General features: G+C 42.3%; 1 protein-coding gene across 6 annotated transcripts in view; it reads left to right on the top strand.

Annotated features, from left to right (window-relative positions):
- Positions 1-14,478, top strand: part of LOC146805462 (protein-lysine methyltransferase METTL21E-like) — a 421,842-nt gene extending 407,364 nt beyond the window's left edge. For all 6 annotated transcript variants that reach the window (XM_085622696.1, XM_085622694.1, XM_085622698.1 and 3 more), the window contains one exon: positions 13,245-14,478. In XM_085622696.1, coding sequence (XP_085478822.1) covers positions 13,245-13,648 — 404 coding nt within the window. In that variant the 3' untranslated portion in view covers positions 13,649-14,478. The remainder of the gene's footprint in view (positions 1-13,244) is intronic.
- Positions 14,479-15,277: the final 799 nt, after the last annotated feature.

Raw genomic sequence — 15,277 nt, 5'->3', positions numbered from 1 at the left:
AACCTTTTCACAGTCCAATACATAAAATGTTCTTTTTCCTGGATGAACCAGCTCGAGGTCTTATTGGCCCATTAATTGATTACAGTGGCTCTCTGTTTGTCTCAGTCATACTATTAAATAAAGGTAGAAGGTCCATGCTATGTTGTGTATGCCTTTTCGGCTCTCTTCAGATTTGATCATGTAACCTTGACTTTCCCTTCAGTGGTACTTATCAAGGGCAGATGTCAGTTTCAAAGTTTGACACCCAGGCATCAATTTCTGTATGAAATACACTGGACCCACCCTATTGACGAGTAACCTCTAGTTAGCCAATATATGTTAGACAAATCTGGGTGCCGACAGAGGGTTTCATTGCCAAGGTGTGTGAGGAGAAGCATTGTCATTAGTTGGTCCAGAATGAAGGAATGCCATTTCCCATGAGCTAACGAAGCTCACCAGCTTGGAACAGTTCCTGAAATGCCCAAAACTCCATCTTTTGCTGTGACCCAGTGAGTCCTGGTGCTTTTCATTTCCTTTTGATATTCTAGGGGTTCAGTGCTATATAAATGTTTTCTTCTCCCTTTTTCATATGAGAGTGCAATATGAGAGTGTAAGCTTATGGTACTTGGGAGTTCTTCTCTGGAAACCAGTTTATAGTGACAAGAGTCAGGATCCGCATATCTTTCTGTGGAATCTACACTCCTGGCAGACACCATTCTGGTTCAGTGAACTCAGCTTGACCACACTCAGAGTTAGACTTCCATGTCTAGTCATATAATTAATTGCACTCCCGTACTCAAAACAATGTACAAGTGTGAGGTATTCTTAGCACTCAAGGTTCCCTTCTTAAAATCCTGCATTCCAGGCACACTGTTCTGATCTGCATTGGTAATTCCTGCATTTATCTGTTTACACCCCCGATGCAAATGTGGGAACTCTTGTGAGACTGTGTGGGTGTGAGATAGAATCTTCTGCAGTCCCTTCTTGAATATGGAAGTGGTTGAGGCACAAAAGGCCCCTCCACCCGAGTGCACATCTGAAATCTGGTGCGAGGTGACTGGGCATTATTTAGCAATGCAAGTCTTATATGTGCAAGATTGGTTGAATTATGCAGCAGGTAATAGCGGGGCTGAGTCAGACTCCCTTTAAATATCTCCTCTGCTTGACCCAAACCCACGTGGACCAAGAACACCAGTACACTGGATGCCGCAACAGTTGCATCATGAAGTGCCCTTCTTTTGGATCAGTTTGCAAAACAAAAATCTGTCAAGCTTCGGTGCCAATATTATTATCGAGTGCTGTCAGTGACCGTATTAGCAAATCCTGTGTCCTTTAATCCTTGTGAAAAAGCAGTCTGACCTTTTCCAAAAGGTCATGGTTGGCGTGTAGAGAGGGTCAGATGAAAGAGAGTTGTGAAAGGAGACTAAGGTCGTCTTCTGCCTCACATCCAAAGAATGCACACCAGTTCATCGCCTCAGCAACAACAATGGCTTCGGAATGATTTAATAAAACAATAAAGGCAGCCTGGAGAAGCTTCACGACCATGAAAGATCAAAGACGGTATTCCTTTGTATGTTTAGTCTAGGGTGAGGCGATGCCCTTTCTGTTTTTTTGACTATATCTTTTATAGTCTAGACTGGATGCTAACAATACTTTTTACAACATACAGCAAAGCAATCCGGGTACACATACAGTCTACATTTTATCTCTATATCTAAAAAATAAGTTTGTACCACGTTTTATCCTTTAGTGGCATAAGCTAAAATGAAGGTCAGTGTTGCACATGCAAATGAACACCACAGCAGTACAATGATCAGCTCATAGATGCACAGATTCAAGTAGTGAAATAGATTGCAAGACCAGAGTACACTTTTTAAAATGTCTGGCACACCTACAGAGGACACACAAAGGGTTCGATCCACATAAAAGGTGGTACGTTTACAAACTACGTGTACTCCTACTGAAGGGTGTAAACATAAAGTGTCTGATTCACAAAGCTAAACTAATACTTTTTTGTAAGTTTACAATTGTTTGCTACTGAGAAAGGTATTTTACGAGTGTTATCTTTACAACTGTGAAACCTCCGCATGTAAAAAGATAGGACTTTCCTATCTTTTTATGTGCAGATACTCCACAGTTGCAAATACACTACAGCAAGCAATCGTAAACGTACACAAAAGTGTATGTTTACCTTTGTGAATCAGGCCCACAGTTTTTGGGATTCTCAAACTTCCCTAGTAGTACGCTAGGAAAGATGCACCAATCACAACATTTCTAGGATACTACTGGGAATGTGTTATGTTATGTTATGTTATGTTATGTTATGCAGTTTTGTAGAGTGCACTATCACGCAGGAGGGTATCCTGGTGGTGAGCAGGTGTGAGTCATGCCCAATCCAGGGCTTAGTGGGACTACTCAAAACGCCAGGTCTCCAGCTTCTTGCGGAGTTCAAGAAGTGAAGTGGTGGCTCTTATGTGTAACAACAGGGCGTTCAATGCTCTAGGAGCGATGTAGGAGAAGGCTCGACCACCGAATCTAGTTTTCCATATGAGTGGGATATGTGCATGTGAGGTCCGGACGAGCTGAGTTGTTTTGAAGGTTTGTCAAAGCAGATGTGATTGTTGGGGTATGCTAAGCCAGTTGTATGTAGTCCCTTGAAAGTATGGCTCAGGAGATTAATTTGTGGTCATTTGTGTATGCTGAGCCAGAGGAGCTCCTTCAGGTGTGATGTGGTGTGACAGCAGCATGGGATATTGAGAGAGATTCTGGACACCAAGTTCTGGATTGTCTGCAGCCTTCTGGTGAGTTTTTTGCTGATCCCGGCATAGAGGGTGTTCCTGTAGCCCAGCTTCATTGTGAGGAGGGTGTGTGTGAGGGTTTTCCCGGTGATTGGTAACCATTTGAAAATCTTCTGCAGCTTTTTCAGGGTATGGAAGCATGAGGCAGTGACGGCATTGACTTGGAAGGCAATATGAGTTTGCTGTTGATGACAATCCTGAGGTTTTTGATGTGGGTGATGGCAGTGGGTCCTAGCTCTTTTGGCCTGCAGGTAGGGTCTCATGATAAAGTGTTCTTCCCGAAGATCACAGTTTCAGTTTTGAAGGTGTTCAGCTTTAGACAGATGGTCTTCTTCTAGTGGGGGATTTCAATCATGAAGGCATTCAACTTGATCAAGCTCTGGGCTGAACTTGACAAGAGCTTGGTCTGTCTAGGAGACTGGTGTGGACTAATTTACTCGGATGTTGTAGAAGGTTGTGAAAATAGGGTTTTTGAGGTTGGCGTGGTCTTCCAGATGGAAGTTCAGGTCTTTGAGCTGGATGCAATTGTACTGGCAATTACATCCTATTGTCAATGTTGAGTGGTGCTTTGAAGCCCATGACAGTGTCAGTGAAGATGGTGTGTGGTCTTGGTGGTGTCTAGTTGAGAAAGCCACTTAGGGTGAAGTTGGCTGTGACGTAGATCTTGACTGGCAGGTGTTCCATGTTGGAGGTGGCATGTCCATGGAAGTGGTGCTGCTAATGGTGTTCTTGTAGATGATGGTGATTCCTCCTCAAAATCTTATATAGTCTGTTTTTCCTCGTGATCTTGTAGTTAGGAGAGTTTGATGGCTGTGGCCATGTAAGGTGCTGAAGCAGGGTTCAGGCAGGTTTTTGTGAAGAACCATCACGTGACATCTGCCATTTCCATAATGTGGAGTTATACACATTGTATAACTCTGCATTGGAGAAATTTACACTTTTAGGCAAATGCACATTTGTTTCTTTTTCTTTTTTTTGCCCAAAGGGAAAACATTTTTCATGTGGCCAAACCATTTTTCTTACACCCTTATGAAGCTTGCAAATGTTCCATTCCCCTTTCCAACCTTGCAGGTAAGTTACTCCAGACCTTTGATGGATTAAATATGTCATCATTTCCATTCTGGGAAAGGGTAGGAGAGAAATTAGTGAATGCCTAGTTGGCTCGAAAATCTGTGTGTATTCACAAAATCTCAGGACACACTATGACTAACTTCTCCTCCTCCCAACCCCTTGTGTGGATTTTACCACACAATATTTGTACATAGTAATGGAATATATGTATGTAGCAGGAAAACAATTTACAACTGCTAAGTATCTTTTTAACAGATAACGTATGAATGGAGACATTTATGGTCAGAAAAGTAGGCTTATGACTTAAAATAGGTTTGTGAATGAGGTCCAGATTTTTCGGTTTCAGCAGGCTTTTGACAATTTCCTGCAGCAGTTTAAAAAACTGCTTGAATATTGTCATTAGGAGAATACCTTTTCTCTGCAGTGAGGGGACCATTACCGAGTTTGCAGTGAGGTGACCATTATAGAGAATATTAAGCAATTTCCTTTAAATTCAATTGTACCTATGAAAGTGCTTGATGGAATGTTCTCTTTTTCTTGCAAGAAGGCTCCACACAGTGCCTTGGAAAGTTTTATTTATCTCTTGCCACGGTCGCCAATCCCACCCCTTGAGAAGCTTGCTAATTTTTCATAATTTCTTTCATCTTCCTAAATAGAGAAACTTTGCAGAGCACGTGAGTTTGCAAGTTTTCCTTTGCCCCAAAGGATGGAACAAAAAAAATTAACCTGGCATATCCCATATTACCTTTGCTTTAATTGTTATTAATGCTACAATTGTTTATATTTCAATCAAGTAATTGATTAGCAGATTCAGGTCACAAACTTATAGTGATGTGTTCTACCTTATAACTTGGCCAAAACAAGCTGAGCATTTTTGCACTGCTTCCTTGCATAAAAGCACCATGAATGTCTAGTACAAGGAAGGTTTTTTTACTCCACTGCTAGAAGTAGTTGAGTTCTGTTCACTGCCCCCACTGTTTTTTCTCAGGAAGCTTCCTTCAGAAACTTTCTATTCTTTAGTAGACCATTTGCACCACATATCACCCCCATATCTATTAGGCAAATCAAGATGCCAACAAATAAATACCTACCACTTGGAATCATATCCTGAATGGAATAGAGCAAGCAAAAAAAGAAGCGTAACCCATCACAGTGGGATTCATCTCACTCTTTGGAAAATGTGAAGAAAGGGGGCTAAATGGTGAATTTTATAGAAAAATTTTGAATTAATTTGGCCAAAAAGTTACAGCCCTTCCAGGCAGTTCTTTAAGTGCACTCATGAAATATCAAACAAATCAAGCACCGACTACTGAGGAGAACTTCCGAGGGCTACTGAGAAGTCATCCTAAAAAAAATCAAAATAAGGTGCCACATTGTAAATGTTCAAGTACATTGAGAAAAAATAAGCTTTTCATCCAGTTCCGAAGAGGTATTCATGGAATTCTACCAAACGTTTATGGTGTATCTGACAAGTCCGATACTTTCTGCCAAGAAAAAGTGGTAAGGAATGCTTGCAATTTAAAGCAATTTTCAATCTGAATTCCCTTAGAAAAGGCCATACATTTGAAAAAGGAACAAATGATGGACGGAATGCTGAAAAATGCCAACATTTACCCCCAGTCACAAAGATCTGGGTTTAAGCCATCGTTCTTTTGCTCACCACGCCACCCCAGTTTGGCTTGGGGAGCAAAAAATCAATGAATTTAGGCCCAGATCTCTGTATTGGGGTGGATGTTTGACATTGTGCAGCATTCTGTCCATCAATTGTTCTTTTTGCATTTGACACCCCGAGTAGGACGGGAATGCCCCGACGTGGGTCCTGTGCTCTCCATGCCACTGGAGTCAAGCTAGCCTGGCTGATGAGGAGGTGATGCCTTGAAACTGGTCCCAGGATGCCTGTTTCCTGTCCAGGGAAAACCTGGCCTGGTAGTTTGGCCTGGACTGTTCCCATGGGGAACAGGCCTAGACTGATTTGCATATGGCTTGGTCTGAACTGAAACGGCATGGGGATCAAAAAAACGATGGATTTAGGCCCAGATCTCTGTATTGGAGTGAATGTTTGACATTGTGCAGCATTCTGTCCATCAATTGTTATTTATGCATTTGTCAGCCGAGTGGGACGGGTTTGTTCAGACGTGGGCCCCGTACTCTCCATTCCACTGGAGTCAAACTAGCCTATCGGATAAGGGGTGATGCCCCTAACTTGGTCCCAGGATGCTTGTTTCCTGTTCAGGGAGGACCTGGCCTGGCAGTTCGGTCTGGACTGTTCCCATTGGGAACAGGGTCAAGACTGATTTGCATATGGCTTGGTATGAACTGGAATGGCATGGGGAGCAAAAAACGATGGATTCAGGCCCAGATCTCTGTACTGGGGTGAATGTTTGACATTGTGCTGCATTCAGTCCATCAATTGTTCTTTATACATTTGCAAGGCAGTTCATATAGTCCAGGTATGCAATTTGTCATGATTTTCTGTTGTCTTTCAGCATGCATATATTATCTTCCATCACTTCTACCTTCCATATCCTGCCTCTTTTAGGTAGATGTTCATGCATATATTATGCCTATTTGGAAAAATAAATATTACACAGATAGCATATTCTCTGTTAGAAGACACAAGGGCTATCCTTAAGGTTAGACTGATCTCATAGGCTCAGACACAATAGCTGAGGTGACCACAATTATGTCTTCAAAGATAATGACAATATGTAAATTATAATCACTGTATGACATTTCATCATTATGACAGGTAAGGGCAACATGATGCCCAGAATTCCTATAATCTGCCAATGAGAACCACGTCATACCCAGATCACCAGAAAGCTTGGAGTGCCTAAAATATGTGAAGACTGGTTAGTTACATTAGGCCTTCGGAGTGCCTAGAATGCCTCACATTAGTCAACACATGTTCAGTTTATGCCAGTTTTTACCTTAATTTTCCCAGCTCTTTATACCTGAATCTTTATGTCTATTTCTTTCACACACCCCGTCTCTCTTTGAACCCAAATTACTGTTTGTTTTCCACTCCTCAATTCTTCTATATCAATCTTTCTCCCTATCATGTTCTTCCAATTTTCTTTCAAAGTCTCTACAGCCTATTTCACCATATCTCTCCACTACTCATATTCTGTCTCTATTTCCCATTTTCATCCATTTTGTGTCTGCCTTAATTTATATTTCTGCTGTAAGATATTTTGAACTTATTTCTCCCTCCTACATCCTTCTTTCTCTCTTACCTTTATTTTGCCTTTCTCTCTCTGGTTTTACTCCACTTCATTCATTTGTATGCTTTACTTTTAATATTGCCCAGTCTTCCTTTTTCTTTAATTTATTTAGTGCCTCATGTATCGATATTTCAAATACCAGTGACCAAATTGCGATTCTCTGAGAATCACAATTACGTAATCGCTATTTGAATATATGAAACTCTGTGAGTTTCATTAAGCGTTTCCTAATGGGTTGCAAATCAACCTACCTTATTAATATTAATAAGATATCACTAAAATCACAGGGATCGTGGCCTGCTGAGATCAGCAGACCACCATGACTGTGAAAGCAATAATTTTCCTTAAAGGAAAACGAGTTGTGTTTAAAAAAGATAAAGTAAACGTTTTCCTTTCATTTTTCAAGAGCCCGACCACTGCCTGCTCTTAAAAACTTTTTTACAAACATTCACAAACGGGAAGGGGTCCCTTAGGGACCCTAAACCATTTGCAAATGGGTTACCACCTACTTAAAGTAGGTGGTAAAATGTGAATTTTTTGTGACTGCAATTTGGTCGTAAACATTCCTATATAACGCTGCAATTCGGTATTAGGAAGGGACACCATAAACACGCCACTTCCTAATACTGAATCGGTATGTATTCGCAATTCGAAATAACATTTGGTAACATGTTACCGAACAAATCGCATATTGGAATTCCTACATACCAAAATGCATTTTACTTGTCGCAAATGGCCGGCTTCTATGAATTGGACCTTTTGCGACCGGTAAAATGCATGATACATTTGGCCCTTTGTGTACATTTTTCTTTCTATTCCCACCTTTCTAATATGTTGTTTTTTCTTACATTCTTCCGTTTTGTAACATTTTTTCACACATTGGGGCATATCAACAAGGGCTTTTTCTCTGCTTTTTTGGCTTTAAAAGCCAAAAAAGGAGAGATAAAACTAGCGCCTTATCAACAACAGGGTGCTAACATGCAAATTTGCATGTTAGCACCCTTTTACTCTACGCTTCCCCTTGCATCTCTAATGAGATGCAAAGGGGGCGTTTCAGAGTAAAATAATAGGAGAAATGTCGCTAAGCGACATTTCTCCTATTATCAAGAATGTCGCTAACCCTGTTAGAGACAAAAAAAGCAGCGCTAACCGCGGTTAACGCTGCTTTTTTACGTCTGGTATTTATCTGGCTTAGCCATGATATCCTATGGAAGGAGGATATCATGGCTAAGTTTGCCTGTCCCTATCAACAAGGTAACGTGAGATTTTTGCTGGGTTTCCAGCGATAATCTCACGTTAGCCTGTTAGCGTGAGGATTTTTATCGCTATTGAGATAAGCGTTGCTAATAGCACGCTATCTCAGCGATACAAATTCACGCTAGCCGGCGATAATTATCCTAGCGCTAAGTGCGCTTAGAGATAATTATCGCTGGTTGTTGTTGATATGCCCCTATTTTCTTTGCTTTTTCTTTGCCTCTTGCTTGTTGTGTTTTTCTATTTCATTGGTGTATCCACCTCAATATTTGTTTCATATTCCTCTTGGCACCTTGCTCCTCCTTTCTTTTTGTTTTCTTTCTTCCCCTGTTTTTATTAATGCCTTTGTTACAATCACTCTCTTTAATTCTTTTGGGTTTTCTTCGATTCTTCTTTTCTTCTCTGTCTTTATTTTCATATTTTGGTTTCATTATTTATCAGTCTTTCTCTTTCCTTCACCCTATTGCTTGCTTCCATCACACTTTATGTATACCCTATTTTCTTTCTTATTTCTTTCTCCTTATTTTGCTTCTATCTTTCAACTGTTTCTTATTCTCCTCTGTCTTCCTTCAGTTCTTTTCCTTGTTAGACCTCTTTCCTTCATTCTATCCATCTTTCAATCTTAACATCCCTATTTTCTTCCTCCTTTGTTTATTTGTTTATTTGTTTATTTGTCTATTTTCTTCCTTTTCGTTCTCTACACTCAATATCCATCTCTTTTTTCTACTTTCCTTTCTTCTATCATTAGTCCCTTCTTTCCTTCCATCGACCCTTCTTACCTTCATTCTTTCCATCCACCTTCTCTTCTTCCCTTCCTTCATACCTTCTTTCCATCTTTTCATCTATCTTTCCTTTTTTGATCACCAACTGCCATCCCTCTCACCGGAGGCCACTGGACCATCACAAAATGAAAGGGATTGATTTGCTACAGCACACACTTAGATCACCCGTCAAGTTCACTCTTCCAAGAGTATGCTTTAGATACCTTCACTCGCTTTTGACTGTAGTGCATTCTGACTGCACTTCTTTACTTGGGGTGCATGTATATCAATTGGACATTTCTGCTCCACCATCAAGCATCTCATAGAGATGACAGTTTTAGAAAGTGTTAGAAATTGGGGCTCTAGTTGACAGTGGTTTGCACCCTGTCCAAGTGGGGGGCGCAATCCTAGACAGGTTAAGTAAGATATCCCACCTAAACTAACTTGTGCTCACCCTCTGGTAGCTTGCCACAGAGCAGTCATGCTTAACGTAAGAGGCAATGTATAACGTATTTGTGCAACACTTTTATTACAGTAACATAGTGAAAACAACACAAAATGTCTCAACACCAGTTTAGGAAAAATAGAGAATATTTTTTTAAGTAAAACACGACCAAAACGACAAAAATCCAATAAGTTGAACTTTAGATATGCGTTTTTAAAGATTAAGCTCAAAAACAGTGCTTAGAAGTCACTACCAATCAAAAGGTGACTTGAGGTTGCATGGGATGGGTACAAATCCAAAGTTCAAGCTGAGTGCGATGGAGGGCAGGCCGGTTACAGAATCCATGTAGGGTCTTCTGAAAAAGAACCTTGTGCAGAGCAAAGCGTCTTCGTCGAGAGCATGACGTTTCGGTCTTTTCAACGCAGTTGGGTTGATGAGTCTGACTCGAGCCTCGTAGGCAGTGTTGAAGGATCAGCGCTGTGTCGTCGTTGCACCTCACAGTCAGGACCGCATCGCCGTTGAATCGGCACTGCGTTGGCACTGGATGTCATGTGTCGGTTCCTATGGGAACAAAGGTGCCCCTGGGTCAATTTTTGAAGAAAACAGCTGCAGAACCCACTTCTGAGTCCCAGGACTGGAGGGGGCCCCTGAGGCAAGGGTAGGACTCTCAGATTGCAGAGTCCAGCAGCACCAGCAGAGTTGCAAGATGTATTTTGTGTCCCTGAGACATCAGAAAACAGCAGGCAAGCAAACAAGCCCTTGGAGAAACTTTGGTTCAAGGATGTAGAGAGAAAGTCCAGTCCCTTTCTTTCCCAGGCAAGAAGCAGCAGGCGGCAGGCCAGCACAGCATAGCAGGTAACTAAGTGTCAGTCCCTCCTACAGTACAGCAATCAGCAGGCAGCAGGCCAACACAGCAATACAGTTAGCGAAGCGGCAGTCCCTCCTACAGCGGAGCAGTTCTTTTTCCAGGAAAAATGTCATTGATTCCAGTAGAGTTTTGATTTGGTGATGTCAGAGGCCCAGTACTTATATCCAAATGTGCCTTTGAAGTGGGGGAGAGTGCACAGGGACCTTCAAACATCACAAGGTTTCTGCCTTTCCTGCCCTGGCTCCAGACTCACTACAGGGCGGTATGCAACTCTTTGTGTGGGGTCAGGTACAGAACTATTCAGGTGCAAGTGTCAGCTCCTGCCTCCCAATCTACCTCAGCTCCCTTTGTGTGGCTGTCTAGAGGGAATGCACAAAGCCCAGCTGTCACCCAAACCAGACGTGTATTTAGAGACAGGCAGAGGCATAGAATGGTTAAAGTAAGAAAATACCAACTTTCTAAAAGTGGCCTTTTCAGACTTACATTATGAAATCCGACTTCACCATAAGCTGGGATTTAAAATTGTGAGTCCAGAGACACCAAACTCCAAATCTTTGTGTTTTTCCAAAAGGCAATTACACCTAAAGATGTTTTAAGGCAATCCCAATGTTAACCAATGGGAGAGATAGGCCTTGCAGTAGTGATTAAAACAAATGTAGCAGTTTTTCACTACCAGGACATATAAAACTCTGCCCATAGGCTGCCTAGGGCCTCCCTTAGGGGTGACTTATATGTAATACAAGGGAAGGTTTAAGCCTGGCAAGTAGGTGAACTTGCCAGGTCGAAATGGCAGTTTAAAACTGCACACACAGGCTTTGCAGTGGCAGGCCTGAACCATGTTTAAGGGCTACTGAAGTGGGTGGCACAATCGGTGCTGCAGGTCCACTAGTAGCATTTAATTTACAGGCCCTAGGTACACACTTTACCAGGGACGTACAAGTAAATTAAATGGGCTCATTATGGATAAGCCAATGTTACCATTTTTAGAGTACAGAGCATATGCACTTTAGCACTGGTTAGCAGTGGAAAAGTGCCCAGAATCCTAGAGCCAAAAAAATGTATTCAGCAAAAAGGGGAGGAGGAAGGCAGAATGTTTGGGGGTGACCCTGCAGAAAGGGCCATTTCCAACAGAATTATAACTGATGCTCTTACCAGGGACGGTGTTCAGCTGTTAGCACAGGGTGTGCAATACAAAATGCACTGACAGAATTAGTGCATGTCAAAATTTACAGGCCCCTTCCTTAGCAAATAGGGCGTTTTGTATGAATTACTTTACATACCTTTTCCACCAGGGTTCAGCAATGATCCTTTCAGATCCCCCGGGATCCAGGTAGATGTGAAGAACTGCTTGTCCCATGCAAAAACAGAGCACAGTCAATGTTTTACTCTCAGTTTTTCTTTCATATTGAGTTATTATTTTTTCACTTTTTAATGAAATGTGCTAATTTTAAAGGGTGAAACTTATTTACATTTTAGCAATTGCTATGCACTGTATACTTAAAAGGTAAAATATTCCAACAGATACTTGATCAGTAGCCTAATTTGAAATCCTTGTAGACAGGTTCAGTTGTGTCTCCTTTTTCCTCCAGTAGTTGAAATAATTTGTCGTTTAGACGTTTACCTATAAACATTATGCAATTGCCCGCTCTCTCCTGTTACACAGTATGCATGCAATTTCCTTCATGTTGTTTGTATTATGAGGTATTATGTTGATATTAACCCTCAACACCTACAAGACGAATTAGGCTAAGGCTAGTTGAACTGTTTTGGTACATGGAGGTTTTCTGTACTTAGGGGCTCATTACGATGGCAGACGGACTTCCGTCCGTCCGCCATCGTGCCGGGGCTTGGGACCGTCTGTCTGTAATGCGGCTGTCCCACACATCAGATTATGATGCGATCGCCACTGTGGCTGTCGCATCGTGTATCTTTGACATTGTGGAGGGTGCTGCTGGCTGCAGCACCCGTCTCAATGTCCGAAATGCACTGTTTGCATTTCCCTGCACTACGTGGCAGGCACCACAAGGTGCCTGCCACCTGGTGCAGGGAAATGAGGGTATCATAGGTACCCCCCCAGTGCACAACCACCTGCCCACAACACAAGGGGGGGCCTTCTACGGGGCCACAAATGCTATCCCCGCCAGCCTGGAAATGGCGGTTTCACCGCCATTCACCAGCTGGTGGGGAGGCAGAATCATAATATGGCAGACGGTGCCTGCTAGGCACCGCCACCATATTGTTGATGCTGGGTGGGTCCGCCAGGCAATCGTAACGATTGCCTGTGGTGGACCCATGGCGGACGGACTTTGCGTCCGCCAGCACACCGCCCGCCATTTGTAATTTGGCGGGCGGAGAAGTACCTTACGATGGCCGTGAAACCACCACCCCAGGCTGCCGGTGGTGGTTTCACCGCCATCGTAATGACCCCCTTAGTTTGTAAAAATGGAAGTGTCAGTTCCCCTCTCAAGAGCCCACTGCAACTTGCACCTCCCATTGTCCCTGCCAGTGCTAACCAATAACAGTACCAACAAACTACTAATAATCACACCCCTACAATTATGACAACTCAGGCAATTTCAGGTTACCCAAAGCTATAAGAATGCATAGGGTGGCTGGGATCATTTCTTTTTAATGTATTTTGAATTATTAAACACTGTTGTTGTGCTCATTTCAAAATTAGACAGAGCAGCGCCACCATGTGTTAGTCTATCATTAGTGCCGGTGTTGAGCATTAAGTGCTGGTGCTGTGCACTGGAAACCCCCTGCTCAAATTAAGCTCTGGAGCTTTTGTTCTAGCTTATGAAGCTCTATATGTATGTGTCTTATAATTCTCTTCTATTCCAGGCGCTCGTGTGATTGCCACAGACCTGCCAGACCTACTTGGAAACTTGCAGCACAACGTGACTCGGAACACAAAACAAAAATGCAAGCATCAACCACAAGTGAAAGAACTTACCTGGGGCGTGGATTTAGAGAAACATTTTCCAAGGTCCTCTTTTCACCTTGACTACATCATTGCGGCGGATGTGGTATACTCTCACCCCTACCTGGATGAGCTCCTGATCACTTTTGATCACTTGTGCCAGGACCACACTGTCATACTCTGGGCCATGAGATTCAGGTTGGAGAGGGAAAACACCTTTGTGGACAGATTCGAAGCGCTGTTTGACCTACAAATCATTTACGATCTCCCAAGTCTTAACATAAAATTCTATAAAGCCATGAGGAAAAACAAAGTTAGTGTTTGACGCTTGTTTTGCAGTTAGCTTCACAATTAAACATCATAGAAACAACCAAGGTAATGAAATGAACAGATAAAGTGAGGAAATGGGGAAAACGAACGACAACGAATATTGATTCTAAATGATAGAAAAGCCAGGAAATACTACTGATCTTGTAGAAAACAGTTTATTGGTATCAAAAGTGATTTGTACACATTTCAGATTTTCATAAATCGCAGTTAACATGCATTTGCTAGCGGTGTGCGTGTTGCAATTGTTCTTTGAGTGTACCTTGTGGAAAATTCTGTCTCTTATTTGAAATGGTGCCATATGCGCATTCTTGATTCAGAGCCATAATCATTTTCTTTTGATTGGCATGCTATTTTGCTGTGATTAGGAAAGGCATATATAATTGCACTGTGCATCTTGTCATCCTATCATTCTCATTGGAACTAGTACACTCTATCCATTCTTATGTGAAATAGTTGCTCCACTACTTCATACCAGTCCCAGCAAGTTTACCCTACCACGTCATCCATTGGGCCGAGCCTTTATGGTTGAACAACACTCTGCCTTAAAGGAGATCTTCTCCTATGACAGTGGTGGAAAAGTGGATATAAGGACAGAAGTCAAGAAACTTTCAAATCATAAATTGTCTGACTCATGCCCAGAATGTACCATGACCTTCAAGGCAGGTTATATTGCTATTGAAAACCATGAGATCCTCCAACATCAGCTGAATGGAGTGGGTAATTTAAAAATTGACGTCTTGTGTTGAACGACTAAGGCTGCCTGAGTAACTTAAATGTGAATGTGTCTGTCATGTTGAATCAACTAAAAAAAGTTACTCTGTCAAATGTGTAGAGCTTGAATGATTCGCCATACTTCTAAAATCATCAATTATTACACCATTTCCTTGTGTCATCATGTGTATTGCAAATCACAAAAGAGACAGGAGCATAACACAGGCCCCTGCCGCTCCTGTGGTGTAGCCATCCCCCCACCCCCAAGCCCCCAGGGTGACCCCCAACCCTTCAACGGGGGCCCATTCAGTCCTCGGTCAATGAATATATGTGAGCTAAGGTATACTCAGGGGCCCCTATCACATTCTTCAAGGGACACACATCATTTTGCGTTACACAGCAGAAGAGAGAAAACAGGAGCGGGCAGAGAAGGCCATATATGTAAACTAGTCCCTCATGCAGTACAATTCATGTACTCAAGTGGTAGTGGAAGGATGCCCCCATACAGCCAATAGCCTTAGGTGAGTGATAATACCCTACTGAGCTGAGCCAACACGGTATTGACAATATCTTAAGCCAATGGCCTGAAAGAGGCTGGTTAAGAAAGGCAGTGGTTGAAAAGGGTAGATTCAAAGCCCTCTCTATGCTTACTATTAGCAATATGTCGTTTGACCCTGCGCCAATAAAGCCCAGACTAAAAAATAAGTCATTCTGAATAAGCAGCATCAGAGTACAACAAAACGAGGATTTAAACAAGAAAACGTGCAGTAGAATGTAAAAAAGTTGGAGCTTATTCCAGTACTCACACTAAATAGGAAAATGGGGCCAGAACATTGTAGAATCTACTGACAAGCTACATGGACATGTGGTACTGGGAAAAGCAGGGCCCTCGCCCACGTACTTTGGCATGCTT

This window comes from Triturus cristatus, chromosome 8 (genome assembly GCF_964204655.1).
Source record: "Triturus cristatus chromosome 8, aTriCri1.1, whole genome shotgun sequence".
Lineage (NCBI taxonomy): Eukaryota > Metazoa > Chordata > Amphibia > Caudata > Salamandridae > Triturus > Triturus cristatus.
Note: the sequence above shows the minus strand (reverse complement) of the source record. Positions and strands in the feature narration are given on the sequence as shown.